General features: G+C 36.0%; 2 protein-coding genes across 4 annotated transcripts; both read left to right on the forward strand.

The window, feature by feature from the left end:
• The first annotated feature begins 5,761 nt into the window (after positions 1-5,761).
• Positions 5,762-7,766, forward strand: LOC116112894 (U-box domain-containing protein 33-like). The gene is made up of 4 exons (XM_031399019.1): positions 5,762-6,285; positions 6,798-6,916; positions 7,012-7,130; positions 7,257-7,766. Exons 1-4 carry the CDS (start codon positions 6,021-6,023, stop codon positions 7,480-7,482), a joined length of 729 nt encoding a protein of 242 aa, XP_031254879.1. The 5' UTR covers positions 5,762-6,020; the 3' UTR covers positions 7,483-7,766.
• A 240-nt stretch (positions 7,767-8,006) lies between these two features.
• LOC116112834 (DEAD-box ATP-dependent RNA helicase 30-like) lies at positions 8,007-12,565 on the forward strand. Of its 3 annotated transcripts, none has more exons than XM_031398952.1 (10): positions 8,007-8,304; positions 8,396-8,931; positions 9,019-9,198; positions 9,289-9,450; positions 9,553-9,707; positions 10,441-10,533; positions 10,652-10,737; positions 10,820-11,046; positions 11,616-11,694; positions 12,079-12,257. In XM_031398952.1, exons 1-10 carry the CDS (start codon positions 8,249-8,251, stop codon positions 12,110-12,112), a joined length of 1,608 nt encoding a protein of 535 aa, XP_031254812.1. In that variant the 5' UTR covers positions 8,007-8,248; the 3' UTR covers positions 12,113-12,257. The 3 variants fall into 3 exon arrangements, 2 of the variants coding, with proteins under 2 accessions (XP_031254812.1, XP_031254811.1); XM_031398951.1 differs by lacking the exon at positions 11,616-11,694 and adding an exon at positions 12,395-12,565 and having other exon boundaries at positions 8,015-8,304; positions 12,079-12,312; XR_004125314.1 differs by having other exon boundaries at positions 8,011-8,304; positions 10,820-11,694; positions 12,079-12,148.
• The last annotated feature ends 6,122 nt before the right edge of the window (positions 12,566-18,687 follow it).

Consider the following 18,687-nt stretch of genomic DNA (forward strand, 5'->3'; position numbering starts at 1 on the left):
TATCTGTCCATATAATATGAACGGAAGTCCATTAAAAATTGATGGGTGTCCATAAATGTTAGACAACTGTTCATTCATGAAAGACTCCAATGTAGTCGTATCTAACTGATTGATATATCTTTTAATACAAAAATTCTGTGTAAAATTTCGGTGTCTATAACATTACTCTTAAATATACATTATGTGGAAGTGCCAGCCAAAGAGGCAGCATTAATATCAGTTCCTTCTATGTTTCAAATAATTTGATTTTATTTTTCTTTGGAAGTTATGGCTTGTCATGTAGTACAGCACATAAACTTTCGAAATTCTATAATTCTTGGCTTCTTGTAGCCCCTATCTCAATAATACGTATACCCCATTGCAATATTACATGTTTTCCTCTTCCATCCTGTAGAATCTAGAGATAAACACATTTTGTTTGGTAATTGTTAATTCTTCTTTGCCGATAGCTAAAGAAGCTGGAGAATCTCATGTCCTAAAAGTATTACCACTAGTTTTGTTCAAATGAAAAAGCCACTGTGCACCCCTACATCCATTCTTTAACTTTTTAACCACAAAATGAAAAAGCGATCATCTTTTGTCTTAGCATGCCAAAATTATACTTCAAAGTGCAGACATTTGTAAATGGCGCGCCACCTACCAGAAGAAATTTCCAATTTCGCAGACACGCATACCTCTTTACATGTGTTAATTTGATTTATTAACCATTGAATTGAAGAATTAAAAAAAAAAAAAAAAAAATCATGGCTTGATAGTATAGTGTCACGGATCCCACATTGGAAGCGCATTGGGAAAATTTTGGGTTTATAACGGAGGAGTCACTCAATCTAATGAGTTAACCTATTAGGTGTAAAACTCCTAGCGTGTGGCAATGATATTAGAGCCTTTTGCTAGTATAGTGTCACAGATCCGTCTTTCGGTGTCCACCCAGGATTGGGTGCGTGAGAGAGAATATCATGGATCCTACTTTGGAAGTATCCACATTGGAAGCATATTAAGAAGGTCTTGGACTTATAAAGGAGAGTCCCTCCACCTAATGGGATAGCCTTTTGGATGTGAAACTCCCCAGTTATTGACAATAACCAACCTAATGGTTAAAGAATTTGCTGAAATAATGTGAAACCCATGCTCAAAATCCAAAAGTTAAAAGTTACAAAAAACATTATCAAAGATGAAGATTAACTTTAATTATCATCCGAAGGTGGATCTAGTTGTGAAACTTTTTCCGCATGACCAGACTTTTTTTTTGTCCACCAACCTTTATTTTACATTCACCACCGAGGGAGACCGGAACCGGAACCTGTCTTTTCTTTTAAAGTTGACAATTATAAAATTAGGGATGGTATATATAATATATGTCAATGAGCATTTAAGCATTCATTAAATACTGAATGCAAAAGTATTCTATTTTTCTTTCCCCCTTGACAAATCAAACTTGTGGTTAAGGTCTTGATATATATACATACAGCTGAGTAGTGGTCGCAAAAGTATATCTAAGTGTATATGGGTCGTTATATGAAAGTCCAATTTAGGTTACTATTTATGATATGATTGTGTGTTTCAACATGCAAACCGCCTGCTCTAAAAAGAAATATAATGAGACCCAAGTCCCTTTCAGAATGTCTTCCCTTAGTATCCAATAATAAGTTGATCAAATAAATTAAGCCTAATTGTCTACATCTTATGATGTCGACCATACTTTTATAACTATATATGTATATTTTGTTAAAGAGTGAGATACTTCATGTTTGTCCTGTTTACCCAAACAAAAAACAAATATAGGCATATGAGTCTTGTTATGTAATATGTACAATATATATGATATTGGCCATTAATACAACAATGTATGAGAGGAATAAATAATATATTTGATATGTAGATCAAATTTCATTTGTTTTGCCTTTAGATTATGATTTGATTCAATGAAGGAGTAACTATCAAGAATTTGTCATAATAATACCAATTCGATTTAATTAAATTATCAGATGCAGATGAATAGTCAGCAGGAATGCATATTCAAAAACATTTATGGTGGTGGTGGGGGCCTGAGTCCGGTAATACTTGGCCTTGGGTAGGTGGGGTTTTAAGATTAGAATATTAGTGCAGTATTAATTAGGTTAATCATCCAGTTAAACAAACGCGTAAATCTTTGTTTCAGATGATCTGTATTCTAACTAACATTGGTAAACAAATACAGTCATTAAGAAATTGAAAATATCAATAGAAAGTCGAAGTTTAGCTTATGGGCTAGGTCATCTAAATACCAAACCTCACCAACTCTCTTAATCCTAATTTATTACTTCACATAACTTGCTTACACAAATTCCAGTACTTCAAAACCAATACAACCTAAATTTCCATCACAGACAAACTCTTAAATTTACTAAACTTTTTAATATTGTTTATAATGTAAATTTTTGAGGAAAAGGAAGGACGTAATATAAAATAAAAGAACGATGGGTCCATACGAATTGGCAAGTTTTTTCTTATAAACTTGACATCAGTGCTGTTGAAAAAGTGGACCAACCAAATTTTATATTTGTATTTTCAAAATTTATTAAAAGCTACCACTCGTACGGCATGTGATACTTATTTACTTATTTATTGGGGAGAACGACTTATACATACCCAAGATTTATCGTAACGACAAGTTGGTACCCAAAAGGTTTTGAAATGACAAATAGGTACTTTCCGTCATGTTCTGTTAGTGATTTCTGTTTATTACTGTTTATTAACAGTGAAAAGACTAAAATACCCTTAAAAGTTTGAATTTTAGTTTTTTATAAATTTAAAAATTTCAAAAAACCCCCTAAGTTTACAAATTTCACTAAATACCCCAATATATAAAAGTTTTATAAAATAACAAAAACACCCCCCACCGGCAAGTGCCAGATTCCGGTCACCATCGCCGGAATCTGGCCGGAAAACTGTATTACGACACAGATCCGACGGATCTGTGTCATAACGTGTCGATCTGGCCTTTTCCGGTCAGATCCGCCACGGATCTTTCCGGAAAAGGCAAGATTTGGCCGTTGAAGCAGCAGCCAGATCTGGCCTTTTCCGGCCAGATCCGTGGCTGATCTGGCCAGAAAAGGCCAGATCTACGGCTAGATCTGGCCGTCGACGCCGCAAAACTCCATCTGCGGCGTCGAAGGCCAGATCTGGCGGTAGATCTGGCCTTTTCCGGCCAGATCAGCCACGGATCTGGCCGGAAAAGGCCAGATCTGGCTGCTGCTTCAACGGCCAAATCTTGCCTTTTCCGGAAAGATCCGTGGCGGATCTGACCGGAAAAGGCCAGATCGACACGTTATGACACAGATCCGTCGGATCTGTGTCGTAATACAGTTTTCCGGCCAGATTCCGGCGATGGTGACCGGAATCTGGCACTTGCCGGTGGGGGGTGTTTTTGTTATTTTATAAAACTTTTATATATTGGGGTATTTAGTGAAATTTGTAAACTTAGGAGGTTTTTTAGAAATTTTTAAATTTATAAAAAACAAAAATTGAAACTTTGAAGGGCATTTTAGTCTTTTCACTATTAATAGACAAAAATCACTAACAGAATATGACGGAAGGTATCTATTTGTCGTTTCAAAACCTTTTGGATACTAACTTGTCATTACAGTAAACTTTGGGTATGTACAAGTCGTTCGCCCATAATATTATATTTATATCAATATTACACATACAACATTCTTATACAATTCTTTTCATACACACATATTATTTAATAAAATATAATGAAATAAGATCATTTCTCATATAATGATAAAATATAATTAATTAATTTAAAATTAAAATTAAAATTTTATTTAATTATATCTTATCACATAATATTATATAAAAAATATCGTGTATATATATATATAAAAAATTCTTTCTCCAAACCGGTGTACGGATTCCACATTCCACAATAGCAGGAGGCAACCCAGTGGCTGGTTCGAAACATGGACGTGATACACGTTTCTCACAAGCCAAATTTAAACACGTCCTCTTTTATCACTGTGCTTTTTACTTCACGGAACATTTATATCTCTTTCCTGGGTCCCATGTGAACGCATAGAGATTACTAGCCGTCGATCTGCGATGATCTGAAGCGTAGTTGGGAGGTGCGTGTGGGAATGTAAATGGGGTTGTGCGTACGATGTGCTGACTCGTCTGAATGAAAAGTCACAACACGTGTTGCTGGCTAGCGGTGTATTGCCTTTCGTACCAACTTGCATCCTCTTGTTCTTTTAATGCCTTATATTCGAACATCAATTACCATTTTGCCCACGCTATGGTAATTTCACGAAGTATTTTAAATAGACATTCAATTCCATTCACATAATTAATACATTTTAGGAATATATTACATTTAAATTAATCAAATAACTCAAACATAACGTTAAAAGTTAAATAAAAATATGACTGTTAAAGTTACCTCGATGTATAAATACTAAATATGTGAATGTATTTTTATATCAATTTATGTATAATTATACATTTAAATTTCTAAAATGATGTGGATTTTATATTATATTACTCAATTTAGTTTACAATCAAAACATTTAACTAATAACTTTATTTTTGCTTGCAATTTTTTGTAGATGCTGATTATGTAATTGATTTTATCTCTAGATCTATTGCCTAAAGTGAGTCTTGGCTTGAATTAAAAGAAATATAAGTTATTGGTTTCATTTTAATTATGTTGTTTTAATTTAATTTTAAACTACTTGTTACTTTCAATGCTTTCACCCATAATTCCATTCACAACACTTAGGGTCTGTTTGGGAGTTTTTTTTTCACTGGTTTTGGGGGGTTTTTAATTAGACTTGTTTTGAGGTATTTAAAAACCTCCACTTGTCAGATTTTTAATAGGCTGGTTTTGAGGGGTTTAAAAACCCCCCAAAACCAGTGTAGTGTATTTTTGAGGGGTTTATAAAACACCCCAAATCGGGGTGTTTTCAATGGTTTAAAACTTTTATCCCCAAAAAACCCCTTTCCACTCCCTTTTACAAATCTGTCGCTGTTGTAGATTCTCTCTAGCACACAAATCTCTCAAATCTGTCATTGCTACACACAAATGGTTTTAATTTGCTGCACATCGTTAACGTCAACCTGCCAAGGCCTCTAAAATAAAAATAAAAAATGGCAATTCGTGATTTTATCTAAAAGACTGGCTACTTCTCAGTTCTCACCACTAAATCAATCTGTGTTCTCAATGGACAAATTTTTCAGTTTAAATGGCGGTGACGAGAAGTCCTTTCATCTTCGTAGTATGGGCCTTCCCCAACCTTCAGTTTCTTAGCTCATTATGTCTGTGGAAAAGTTACGCAAGGAAATAGACAATACCTCTTTTTTCTTTTGAGTATTTACATACACAGACAGTGAGTGAATGATCATTATCTTCTAAAAATCTACCAACACAAACTAAAAGATAAGTTTTCCTCCACATAGATCTAAACAAGGTTTGATCAAAATGAATTATAGAGATAGACCCATCTTCATTTCACATGCACCACTTGGATGATAAACGTTTTAGATGGCGACAGAGCACTAGAAAGAAAGAAAATATCAAAATACCAATCAACATTTCTTTTTACAATTTGTGATTGAAATGTGAAGCACATTTTCTGTAATAATTATGGGGACACTCAACACTCTGCACACTGCAGAGGATTTCCTAGTTGCTACGATAATCCCCCACCCCACTATTGCTAAAAACTTAGACAAATGGGGGAGAAAAAAAAATAAAAATGGAAAAAGAGAAAGAGTGGTTTGTGACCTATCCAATAGCCTGCAAACCTTGACAAAAGAGAATCTCTCTTTTTTTCTTTTTGCTTTTGTGGGCTTTGAGAGTAACGACTTCTTCCTTATAAAACTGCCAACGCACTAACACCAAAATCTTGTTATCTTCGCTCCATATCTACCTCTACACCCTCTATTTTCTCTTTACTATTTTTTGTTCTTAACGGCTTTATGTTTTGTGTGTGAGGAAAAGAGAGAGAGAGTAAGACAGCCAAAGAAAATTTTTAATTATGGAAGAAGAAGATAAGTATATGCCGGCAGACTCTATGCAACAGCAATATTGTAGTGCAAGAATTATGTCACCGGAGATTGTGGAGATAGGAGAAGATAGCTTGAGCGTTACTACAACTGGTGCTACTTCCACTGATGTTTATGTGGCTGTTGGCAAAGATGATTTACATGTCCTCAAATGGGCTCTTGATCATGTTGTTTCTCCCGGAGCTCGCGTTTTTCTTGTCCATGTTTTTCCTCGTATAACTTACATCAACACACCAGGTAAACAATGGATTTCTTCTCCTGCTGTTGATTAATTTAGATTCTTACAGTAAGTTTTCTCATTCTTTCTGGACATTATGTGTGTAAGTTTTTGCAAAAGAACTACTGTTAGGCTGGCTGATCATTCACCTCTTCTGTCACCAACAATCTAGATATAAGAAAAAAACAAAAATTAACCTCCATTCCCGATTTTCAGAGGTGATGAAATTGGTGTTTCGTCTAATTTTTGGAAGACTAAAAATGCCTTTGCCACATCAACCCGCATAATAACCACTCTCAAGAGTCAAGATAATACAAAAATACAAGCGCGGTATCAGCTGACGCAATGGCAATCTGATTAGGCCAGTGATATTGGATCTGCTAGAAACACCACATCTACTACTCACTAAGAAGAAATTTGATAGAAATATGTGACGTGCAAGCGTTAAATAAAGATATTGCCCTCCTTTATTGGGCGTATGATGTAAGTCTATGTATTAAATTTATTTGGTGTGTTGAATTGTTTGTGATAGTTGGAAGATTAGCAAGGAGTCAATTGAACGCCGAGCAGGTGAGGGTTTATATCAACGAAGAGAATAACAGAAGAAGAAACCTCTTGCATAAATACATCCGTCTGTGTACTGACGCCAAGGTGATCCGTTACCCACTCTGGGTTGCAAACTATAACCAAATCCCAAAAGCACCATGAAAATTGACATTACTAGATTCATTTCCCCTGTAACGCAGGTGACGGCCGAGACAATGCTCATTGAGAGCGATGTGACAGCCAAAGCAATTCTTGATCTCATTTCTGTTCTCAACATTACCATCCTTGTCGTGGGAAGAAAACGTCCACCTTATTCCAGGTACAACTAAAGTTTCCTTCATTTTCTTTATGATGTCGATGATCGATCTCTTGCTTGTTTGATATATTGAATTTGGAAAAAAAAAAAATTAATAAATTATGAGGTGGTCGCTTCTTCTTTTGTTAGGCCATTAAGGAAAAAGTTGGGAAAAGGAGAATTCGTCAAAAAGAATGCTCCGGACCATTGTGAGGTCTGCATTGTTCATGATGGGAAGAAGGTTCAGGAGGGTCAAGAGGTAGCAGAGGTTCATTCATCGTTGCCTTCTAGACCTAGAAGGCTACAGATTTCTCGTGCCGTTCAGCGAAACTTCTTCGAATGTTTATGCTTTTCAGGCAAGTTTGATCGGAGCTGAAATGCATGCTCCAATGTACAAGAATATTTCTGTATAAGTAGAAGCAGCCCTTAGATCAATTGAACAAATAGAACTGTAGAAATAATGCCCATGGTTATACTGATCTCAACTCCTACATATCTTTATTTGATGATTTGGAACCACACATGATCTTAACAGAGGATGAGGAGACGAACAATATTTTGTAAGATAAAAATGGACAACATCGATATTAATGTGATGGTCATTAGTCGTTACATTTTCAAACCTTATATATTTTCTTCTTATTGTAATTAGATACTATATTGGACCTCTATATCGAAAAAATTAAGACCATTAGACGGTTAATTTCGATAAATTAGTATTTTTTTTTTTTTTTTGTAAAAAAATAATGTTTTATTGGTCTTAAATAATTAAATTTATAATAACAATAATACAGTATTATTATTTTATAAAAACGAAACACATTAGTAATAGTAAAACAAGGATTGGTCGATTCCTTGCCACTTTGGTGGTTCGTGCCATGTGGTTTGGGCCTTTAGGGCCCAGGTTTAAGGGTGGGCTTCCACTACCTAATGGGCTTTTTCAGCCCATTATCCTTCAGACCCAGCCCAAGTAAAAGCTATTGCCGCGTGTGTCTATTTATTCACAGATATTTTCCCTCCCAAGAGGAATTAACGCGCACCTTCCCTTCATCCTCAAGCGCTTCGAAGAACAGCGCAAGAGGCAAAGTATTTTTTTTTTTTTATTCTTTTTTGAGAAGTTCGTCAACCACAGTTAGTTTACGATGAATCCGTACGATCACAGATATGCCGACCCCAACTCTTACCGACAACGGCGTAGGTAAAGCTTTTAATCAGTTTTTCGGTTATCCAGATCTAGTTCGTACTTTACTCTAATTTAAAACTTACGCCATCTAATTACTTACTTGCAGCGATTTAATGGGCCCACCACCTCAAATTGGGCCAATGGGCCGGGACGGGCCTTCTACGTACGGGGGTCCTCCGCCGGCAGCTGGTTTTTCTGGAAAAGGTCCTGGAGTTGCTGGCGGATCCGTTTCCGGTGTGTATCAACCAGTCGGTAGATTCGATGTTGGTCGTGGCGGCGGTGGAAGGGGATTTAGTAGTAGTAGAGGCCATAGTTCAGATAGAAGAGGCGGTGGACGTGGTCGTGACAGTGGAGGGAGAGGCTTTGACTCGGGCCGCGGTGGTGGTAGAGCTGGTGGAGCTCGTGGAAGAGGAGGTAGACATGGTGGTGGTTCTTATCGGGATGACTTGGATAATATTTCGCTTCCGAAACAAGATTTCGGAAATTTAGTTCCTTTTGAGAAGAACTTCTATGTTGAAAGCCCTTCTGTACGTGCGATGACGGAAACGGAGGTTAAGATGTATCGTGCTAGGAGGGAGATTACCATTGAAGGTCATGATGTTCCTAGGCCGATTCGGATGTTTCACGAGGCGAATTTCCCTGGTACATGTCGCCCATTTTAATTCTATCAAGCTTTTTATTATTGTCATATTTGTTTTCCCTAATTTTTATTGTGATTTCATTTGTTAGATTACTGCCTAGAGGTCATTGCAAAATTAGGATTTGTTGAGCCAACGGCCATTCAGGCTCAGGGTTGGCCTATGGCTTTGAAGGGTAGAGATTTAGTTGGCATTGCAGAGACTGGTTCGGGCAAAACTTTGTCATATCTGTTACCTGCTTTGGTTCATGTCAGTGCTCAGCCAAGATTGGGTTAGAATTTCTTACACACTGGTTCTTTCTTTTGTTGAGTTTTACGAAAGTTATTGGCTAATTTGGTATGTTTTCGCTGTGATTGTTCAGTTCAAGGTGAAGGTCCTATTGTGTTAGTATTAGCACCTACTAGAGAATTAGCTGTTCAAATACAAGAAGAAGCTCTGAAATTTGGGTTACGGGCAGGTATTAGAAGTACTTGCATCTATGGTGGTGCTCCTAAAGGGCCACAAATTCGTGATCTTCGAAGAGGTATTTGTCGGCTTCTTTTGAGAATAGATTTATTTTTCTGTAGATGACTTCATTGCCAAATTAGCAGAGTAATTAATTGATATGCAATTGAGTTTTTTCCAGGTGTTGAAATTGTCATTGCAACCCCTGGTCGACTGATAGATATGTTGGATGCTCAACACACAAACTTGCGAAGAGTGACTTACCTTGTGTTGGATGAGGCTGATCGGATGTTGGACATGGGATTTGAGCCTCAGATAAGGAAAATTGTTGCTCAGGTACTTCTATTTCTCACTTCTCCTTCCTTAAGTTCAGCTTGATAACAGTTGGAGAATTCTCTTAAACATTTATCAGCTCTCTATTCTCTGTGTCTTTAACTGTAGCAATTGTCTGCTGTAAAGTATCTTTTAGGTTTCTAATCTATAGTCTAAAAGATAACCAAGTAAAATTTCATGTAAAACCTGTCCCTGAGTTATTTAATTTTTAAGCTAAAGCTCCCCAATTATAGGTCTCTTAGTCTTAGTGTTAGTATACCATCTATTACATAGAGTGTATTTTACCCTCCCACTACTTTCTGATGGATTTGATGAACTAAATAAGTTGAACTCAAAACTTAGAATTTCGTTCTTCGTTGTAAGCATGGGACCAGGATAGGTTTCCTTGCCCTAAAACTTCTAAGAAAATGCTTGTTTGTACAAAGAAAACGTTCACTTGTACAAGGGAGAACCTGCTTAGTAAATACTACATAAACTGTGGAACAAATTTGTTTAAAGGTTTGTCACTAAGCACTAGGTGCTATTAAATTGGTTATATATTACTGATATATCAATATTTCTTCACTGGCTTATTCTAGTGACATCTGCTGTTCTAAAGGTCGTTATGTTATTATGATTTTGTCAAAAAGATGATTTTCTGAGGTTTTTACTAATATGAAATTATACTAGCATTGCATTGAATTCATGCTTGAAGAAGAGCTTTAAACTGAATACAAATTGTGTGCCCTTGTTACAGATCCGACCTGATAGGCAGACTTTGTATTGGAGTGCTACATGGCCAAGGGAGGTTGAAACTCTAGCAAGGCAGTTTCTGCGCAATCCATACAAGGTTTGTGTTGTAGTTGTATGCGATTTCATATGATAGTATTGCTTGTGCACATTGGATATACTCTCAAATTTTTTCCAACATGTGTATTCGATTTACTTGTAATTGTGATGGTGTTTAGGTAATCATTGGATCAACAGATCTAAAAGCGAACCAATCTATAAATCAAGTTGTTGAAGTTCTGACAGAGTCAGAGAAGTACAACAGGTTTGTCCTGGCAACTTGTAAAAGATAAATTTTGAGGTTTTGGCTTCTTGATTTGATCTTTTAGCATTTTCAACTTATGCAGGCTGATCAAACTACTGAAAGAAGCGATGGATGGGAATCGAATTCTAATATTCACAGAAACCAAAAAGGGGTGTGACCAAATTACAAGACAACTAAGAATGGATGGATGGCCGGCTCTGTCCATTCATGGTGATAAAAACCAGGCTGAAAGGGATTGGGTTCTCGCTGAATTTAGAAGTGGAAGAAGTCCTATAATGACTGCTACTGATGTTGCTGCACGGGGTCTTGGTAGGATCACTGTGTTTTAGGAGTTTTAGGTCTAATCTTTTAGGTCTTGAAAGCGAGTTGCCGGGCTGTCCAATTTCCTAGGAATATAATTTGTGGTCTGGGTGCAAAGAGGCATGCCATCATCCTAATGGCTCTTGATTGTTTTTTATTAACCCATAAGCATGATCCTTTACTTCAAGGAATTTACAGGTTGGATGAGAGTCATTTTGGTTTCTCTTATTTACTAGAATATCCTGTAAAATATCTCTTTGGGTACTACCTTATTCTTGCAGCTCCTGTTACATGGACACGTGGTGCATATTATAGTAATATTACTGAGTGATAGACTAAGATTTCATGAAGAGTTATGGCATAATATTATGCAGACCACTGCAGTCTGTCGGGGAATTTTTTTTTTTTTCTGTTTTAGTGTGAGGGATACAATATTGTCAAAAGCTGGCTCACATGCGGTTATATTCTTTGCGCAAGTTGCCTGAAATGCCATGGCTCCTTCCATCACGTGTCTTAAGTAACATATTTGAAGTTATTGTTGCCCATCCACGGTTATGTAGCTGGTTTTTTTGTGGCAGCCTGGTTGACTCACATGTGCTTATACGTTTATTGGAAAATGGTGGTGTTGAAGCTGTTCCTTATCCCTGCAAGGTTAAGGTGGGCACATTTATTTGATGAATGTGTTTTGTTAAATTTGACCACTCAGATCTTAGGGGTGCAGGGATAAGGGGGTTTTGTCATTTTCTAGGGCTGTATATGAGCTGAGTCATTCTGAGCATTGACTCCTCAAGCTTGGTTCAGTTACCTTGTCCTATGAATTCTTTTGATTGAGATTTTTATTATGCTAATCTTTAGGGAAAGCTCACTTGAGTTTAAATTTGATTTGGCTAATTCTTCCCCCAGTTGATATTTGACCAAGCTTCTTACCGAGCCAAACTTGAGTAAAGCTCAACTAGTTTGATTTGTCTTGTAGCTTATGTTTCTTCAGTGTTCTGTATAACAAACATTATTTGGCCTAACTTCTACCTTTATTGGCTGTAGATGTGAAGGATATAAAATGTGTGGTCAATTATGATTTTCCATCCAGCCTTGAGGATTATGTTCACCGGATTGGCCGAACTGGTCGTGCTGGGGCCAAAGGAACTGCTTTTACCTTTTTTACACATTCAAATGCAAAGTTTGCTAGGGATCTAATCAAGATCTTGCAAGAGGCAGGACAAATTGTGAACCCCTCATTGTCATCCTTGGCACGTTCTTCTGGTTCTAGTTTTGGCGGTAATACTTTGTTTCCTTAATTAGATTTAGTTAATGGCACAGTGTATTTTGGGATAATAAGCAATTTTTTCTTGATATGTAGGTTCTGGGGGACACTTCCGCTCCCGAGGACGAGGAGGCTTTGCCCACCGATCTTCGATTTCAGAGTCTAATACTATTCCTTTAGGTTCAAGGAGGGCGTGGTAATTTGGGTGGTGGGTGATATTGTTGATGCAGAGGCCCGTTCTTGAATTTGAATAAGTTGGCTAGTTTCTAGAATAGAATTCATGTGGCAAATATAGCTTGTTCTATTATTTATTGATATTGCCATTAGCTTTAGTTAAAATTTGTATCAACTGGTTGATAAATTTTTATAAGAAACTCATGTTATAGCAATTCATACGGATATCAATGCAAAGTTGGTCCATTGTTTGAACTTTTAGATCTTGAGTTACTTAAATTTGATAATTATTTTGTCAAATCATAGCAATTTTACTGGCTAGAGATGCTATACTGCCTCTTTTATGTGATTTGAAATTTTACATATTTTTGCAATGTTTTAAAACCTAACCCGAGTGAAACCTGTGTTTTAAAAGTCAGATTGGATTGGCCAATTCGATTGGAAATCGGCATTAACTTCGGTCCGGTTCATTATAAAACCCGTCAATCACTTAAAACCCGTTTGAAACCGGTAATAGACCGGTAAATAGTATTGAACCGTTGGTCCGACCGACCCGATGATTAAACCGGTTCACTAATTATGAGTTACAGTAATCCCTAAAAAATTTGATTCCCAATTTGCATCTTCATTTCATTTCAATCGGGCTTCATTCTTTACAGATTTCGTTCACTTTATCCTTCAAATTCCATCTCCATAATTGCGTCACTTTATCCTTCAAATTCCATCTCCGTAATTGCATCGACGATTGAACGCGATGAAGGTCAATTCCGGCGGGACTCACTGAAGCCATCGCTCCTCCTCCGCTGCACCGAAGGCTCACCGACGCCATACTAGGATGAAAATAAAAATCAGAAACCGAAACGAAAGAAAGTGATACTATTAAATTGGTTTTGGTTTTTGATTTATGGCGGTCCAGAATGAGGAGAAGTGTGATTGGCGGAGAGTTGAAAGGCACTTTATTGGAGGAAGAATTGGTGAAGTTTCGTCACTTCAATCTTCTTCTTCTTCTTCACTCTAAAGTCTGAACTGTAAAGTCTAAAGAAGATGGAAATCGAATCTTCTTCAACTTCGACGACGAGCGAAAGCTGCGAAACTCGGAAACTGTACTTCTTCATCTTCTTCACTGATTTTGCAGGTTTATTCTCTTTTGCAGTTTCAGGATTCTGCTTCTGCACTGAGTGTGCTGCGGCCGCTTTTCTTGTTCTGGTTTTACTTCTATGTTGTTTGGCGTGTTTTGCTGGGTGAGTGGGCGGCCTAAGCCCTTTGTTATTTTAAGAAGGTGTTTTCATGGCTGCCTGCTGGTTGTCGTTTTTATAATGCTGGTGGGTGGTTTTTCTGGCTCGTGTTATTTTTGCCTTGTACTCACCGGAAATCAACTTCGTCACCACCATTGCATTCACCGGCGCATTCTCTTCAGAAGCCCCAACATCTAACCGTCAATTGTTCGCTGATCATCCTCCCAAATTCTAAGGTTTTGGGTAAATAGAAAAAACATAAACCTGACCCGTTGAAGCTTCCTGGTCTCAGTTGAACCGGTTAAACCGGTCGGGTCGGACTGAGTTTTAAAACATTATATTTTTGTTTATCGAAATGTTGCGCTTGCTAGTGATGGGTAAGTAAGAGGCCAATTTTTTTTTTTTTTTTTTTTTTTTCAGAATGGCTTGGCCTGATCCATAAATATGCTTGTAGATTAATTGTGTCGTTCATGTGTTTGGGCAAGAAATGGATGATAAGTGTTGTATTCAGAAGCAGTACATTTTTAGCCCTTGGGTCATTCTTAATTAACTTGAATATATTTAACTACTTTTTTTTTTTTTTCCAAATCTCTTGAAAGGGCAAAAGAAATATTTTCTTCTTTCTTCAACAATTTATGGGTTTTAGTAGAATTTGAACACAGATAAAGTTCTAACTATCTGAGATAGTGATTGGATCTTATAAGATTTTTAAGAAATTTTTTGATTTCTTCTTAAAGCAAATGTTCATTCATTTGTCTTTCACATTCCATGAATAGTTAGAACATTAAGGAATATCCAAAAAGACATTTAAGGTCTCATTGGGAGTTTTTTTCATTAGTTTTAGGGGATATTTAATTAGACTGGTTTTGAGGTGTTCTAAAATCATTATTTGCCAGATTTTTTATGCACTGGTTTTGAAACCCACCCCCCAAATAGGGGTGTTTTGGTTGATTTTAAAATTTTATTCCACAAATACTCTATTCACTACAAAACTATCCTAATTATATCAAAAAATCAATATTGTCGATAAAAAATGCACAAAACAGAAGGAACGAGAAAAAGACTTGACTTATTTTCATTCAATTATTCATTCTTTAGGTTCTTCAATTCTCTCAACAACGCGCCTTTCTCTCTTTCTCTCTTGTTTTTTGTTTGGGTTTAATGGCATATGCTTAAATGAGGGAAGGATCCTCTGGTAAAATCATTCAAGTTTTCCTTTTTTGATTTTTATTATTAGGTGCTTTATAATTGACTGAAATGATGCGCTATTCTTAATTTTTTTGGACATTTATAAGCAATTTAAAATTTATTTCATTCCCGGATACTACTTTGATTTGCCCTAGATTTGCAAAAAGTTATTCTTTTTAATTTTTTTTCCCTCTACTTATTGTTGTTATTTTTTAATGGATTCGTGGTTTTAATAAGGGTCTTTTTGATAGTTAAAAAGTGTTTTTTTTTTTTTTTTAGATGGGTTATATGGTGCATGATTGTTGGTGTGATGCTGTTGAACATAAATGCAAATAAAAAATTGATCCTTGGAAGGCTGAAAATTAATCCCTAGAAGATGACATAGAGTGTGGAGTTTATTTAGATTTTTTATTTTGGTGAAATTATGGATATAAAGAAGACTTGTTTTTGGGTCATACTATGATTGCATTTCAGCAGCAATATTATGATTTATGTTTCTTTGGATCTTTGCTTTAGAGTTGTTTCTTTGGATCTTTGCTTTAGAGTTGATGCTTTACAAATTTTCTGCATAAAGTTTCTATAGAGTGGTGGTTTGAAGGGTTCTATATGCACTTTAGCAAAACATTTTATTAGAATGATGATTTGATCATGTTACTTACTATTTGATAATAACTCTTTTGTTGTGTGCTCGTTCTTATTTATTAGATGGTTGACCATGATTACTTCAATAATGATGATTTGATCATGTATACATCATATTCATATGATGTTTTTACTACTAGTTGGATGTGTTTTAGCACAACAACCCACAACACGAACTACTTCACATTTGAATAGAATTAATCATGCAATACACTTGCAAAGTGAATGAATTCGGGATGAAATAATGCAACATATTGCTGGACCAAGTGGTCGATATTTGATTCGAATGAGTCCCACAACATTTGTAGAATTTTATAGAATTTTAGCAATGGAAGGGGGGCTTCATTCAACTCAATGAGCTACAGTTGAACAACAAGTTGCTAAATTCCTTTGGATTATAGGTCAAAACACTAGGCATAGTACTTGTTCATTGCTTTTCCATTGCTCAGGTGAGACGATCAGTTGTCACTTTCATAAAGTGCTAGAAACGATCATAGAGTTAGAGGACAAATATCTCTTACAACCAAATAGACTCCAAGTGCCACTTGAAATACAAAACCACAGTAGATTCATCCATACTTTAATGTGTACATTGGAAACACAACACTTTAAATACTTATACTATTACCTTTACCTAATTAGATAAATAATGGCACGATTGTGTTGGGGCAATAGATGACATGTATATTCGTGTTAAAGTACTAGTTGTACATGCTGCCAAGTATCATAGGAGGAAGGAATATCCAACTATGAATGTTTTGGCTGCTTGCACATTTGACTTGAAATTCAGATGTGTTGACTAGGTGGGAAGGAACTGCTTCTGACTCTAGGAAAATGAAAAATGCCCTCACACGAGATTATCCACTCCATATTCCAATAGGTATTACTTAAAAACTTGGTTTGTTTTATATTTGAACTATTATGTTGACAATATAGGTGGTAATGTAGGAAAATTTTATCTTGTTGATGCGGGTTTCATGCTTCGAAGTGGTCTCATCACACCTTATAGAAGAGAGTGTTATCACATTAAAGAGCACTCACAATGAAACCCTTCTAGAAATGCTTGTAAGCTATTCAATTATCGGCACTCTTCATTGCACAATGCAATAGAGAGAGCATTTGCTATACTCAAGAAATGCTTCCCCATTATTGGAAGCGGGACTGAATCGATGTACAACATTCAAACACTAAAACTAATTGTGTCTACTTGTTGCATAGTTCATAATTTTCTGATGGGAGTGGATCCGAATGAAGGTCTCATTGCCGAGGTTGATGCGGAAATTGCTAAGGAACCTATAGAGCATACAAACCATGACCATAATTTAGATAATCACGAAGATGCAAGAAAAGGAGAGTTAATTTGAAACTCAATAGCAAATGCAATGTGGGAAGCATATAATTTGAGTCAACATTGAATGTCAATTACATTTGTGTTGTACTTTTTCAATGTAATTCTTTGTTGACATTAAGTGGTGTGATGTGGTGTAATGACTTGTTATTACTGCTTTATAATAAATGTTATCATTTGTATTGTATTAAGTAAGATTTGTAATCCTAATATAAATTATGTTTGTTTGTAAACTTTTTCTTTTTGAATAACTATTCCTTACAGGAAAGTGATGTCTCCCAATGTGAAGAAAGATCCAAATATGCGCTGCAACTAATCAATGGATGATATTCTCATTGATGCCTATTTGCATGAGGATGTGCAAGGAAACAGGGTGGGAGGGACCTTCACATCACAAGCCCATGACCAAATATTGCAAACAATGAAAAAAAAGTTTCCAAATATCGCATGGGAGAAAGAAAAGATCCAAAATCACATGAAATTTATCAAGATATTATGGGCATCTTGTCTTGATATTTTTAAGGATGGATTGAGCGGTTTTGCATATGATCAAACTACTTTGACATGGCATGCTGAACCAGAAGTGTGAGACAAACTTATTGAGGTGGGCTCTTGTTTAATTGTTTACATACACTTTAAATATGCTTGTTGGAGAAATTATATTGTTACTTAGAATGTGTGTATTTTTATATAGTCAAATCCTAGTGCTGTTGAACAGGGGAGCAAGCATGTATATAACTACGACAAGTTATGTGAGCTCTTTGCAAAAGATTGGGTTAATGGGGGAGATGGTGACACCCTTAGGGAGATGAACAGAAAAATAGCTCATTTATCTCAAAACAATGTAGAATGCCCTAATTCAGTTAAGGACATTGATAACATGGTAGCACAAAATCAAGCTTCATTGAATGATGTCAATGTTGAAAGAAGTGAGAATGACTTGACTTCTCCAGGTTGCCAATCCGAAGTTACATCACGCAAGTTGAAGAATAGACGCAAGGTTAAAGAGGACAGTAATCCTATAAAAGAGGCTATTAGTGCAGTGGATAGGGCAACACATTACCTAGGTGACGTGTTACTATTGTGTGCTAATAAATGTTCTTTGAAGGACAATGAATTGTTGGAGCATTTAGTTGAGATTGGGATTGAAGATGATGATGAGTTGCTACATGCTTAGACTTTCCTTCTTGAAAATCCCATGAAGCTACGTGTATTTTACTTGTTTCCAGCACATCGCCACAAGAGTATCTTACTGAAAATACTTGAAAATGCAGCGACTTAATTCCTTTACAAAGGTAAATCCCACCATAGCTATTAGTTTTTTTTATTGTTTGGCTTGAAGAAACTTAAGATGTTACTTTCAGGTATATATTTTAGATTTAGGGAGTTTTTGCTGTTGCTTTTTATTAGTGATAACCACTTATACCAGTTCTAGGGGCTGCTCACTTATGTACAAATGAATATGAAAACAAGAATACTTGCTTATTAAGTATATTGACTTTATGTGATTTAGTTGATGTAGATCCTAATTAATTTTATTTTTATCTAGTGCAACATTCGGTTATTGAATACATATGTACTTTATAGTTATGCAATTGTTTTAGTCATAAGTAGACCATCTCTAATGGGTAGAAACTAAGTATTAAATATCCCTCCATACTTTGTACTCTCTTAATAATTAATCCATGGTGTTATGCCCCATCTAATTAGATTACTCCCTCCTAATAACATGATTTATCACGTGAACCTGGACATTTGTACTCTTTTATTAATATGTTTTTCGCATCTTCAACCATATTAAA

The sequence above is a fragment of the Pistacia vera genome, unplaced genomic scaffold (assembly GCF_008641045.1).
Source record: "Pistacia vera cultivar Batoury unplaced genomic scaffold, PisVer_v2 Contig67, whole genome shotgun sequence".
NCBI classification, from domain to species: Eukaryota; Viridiplantae; Streptophyta; class Magnoliopsida; order Sapindales; family Anacardiaceae; genus Pistacia; species Pistacia vera.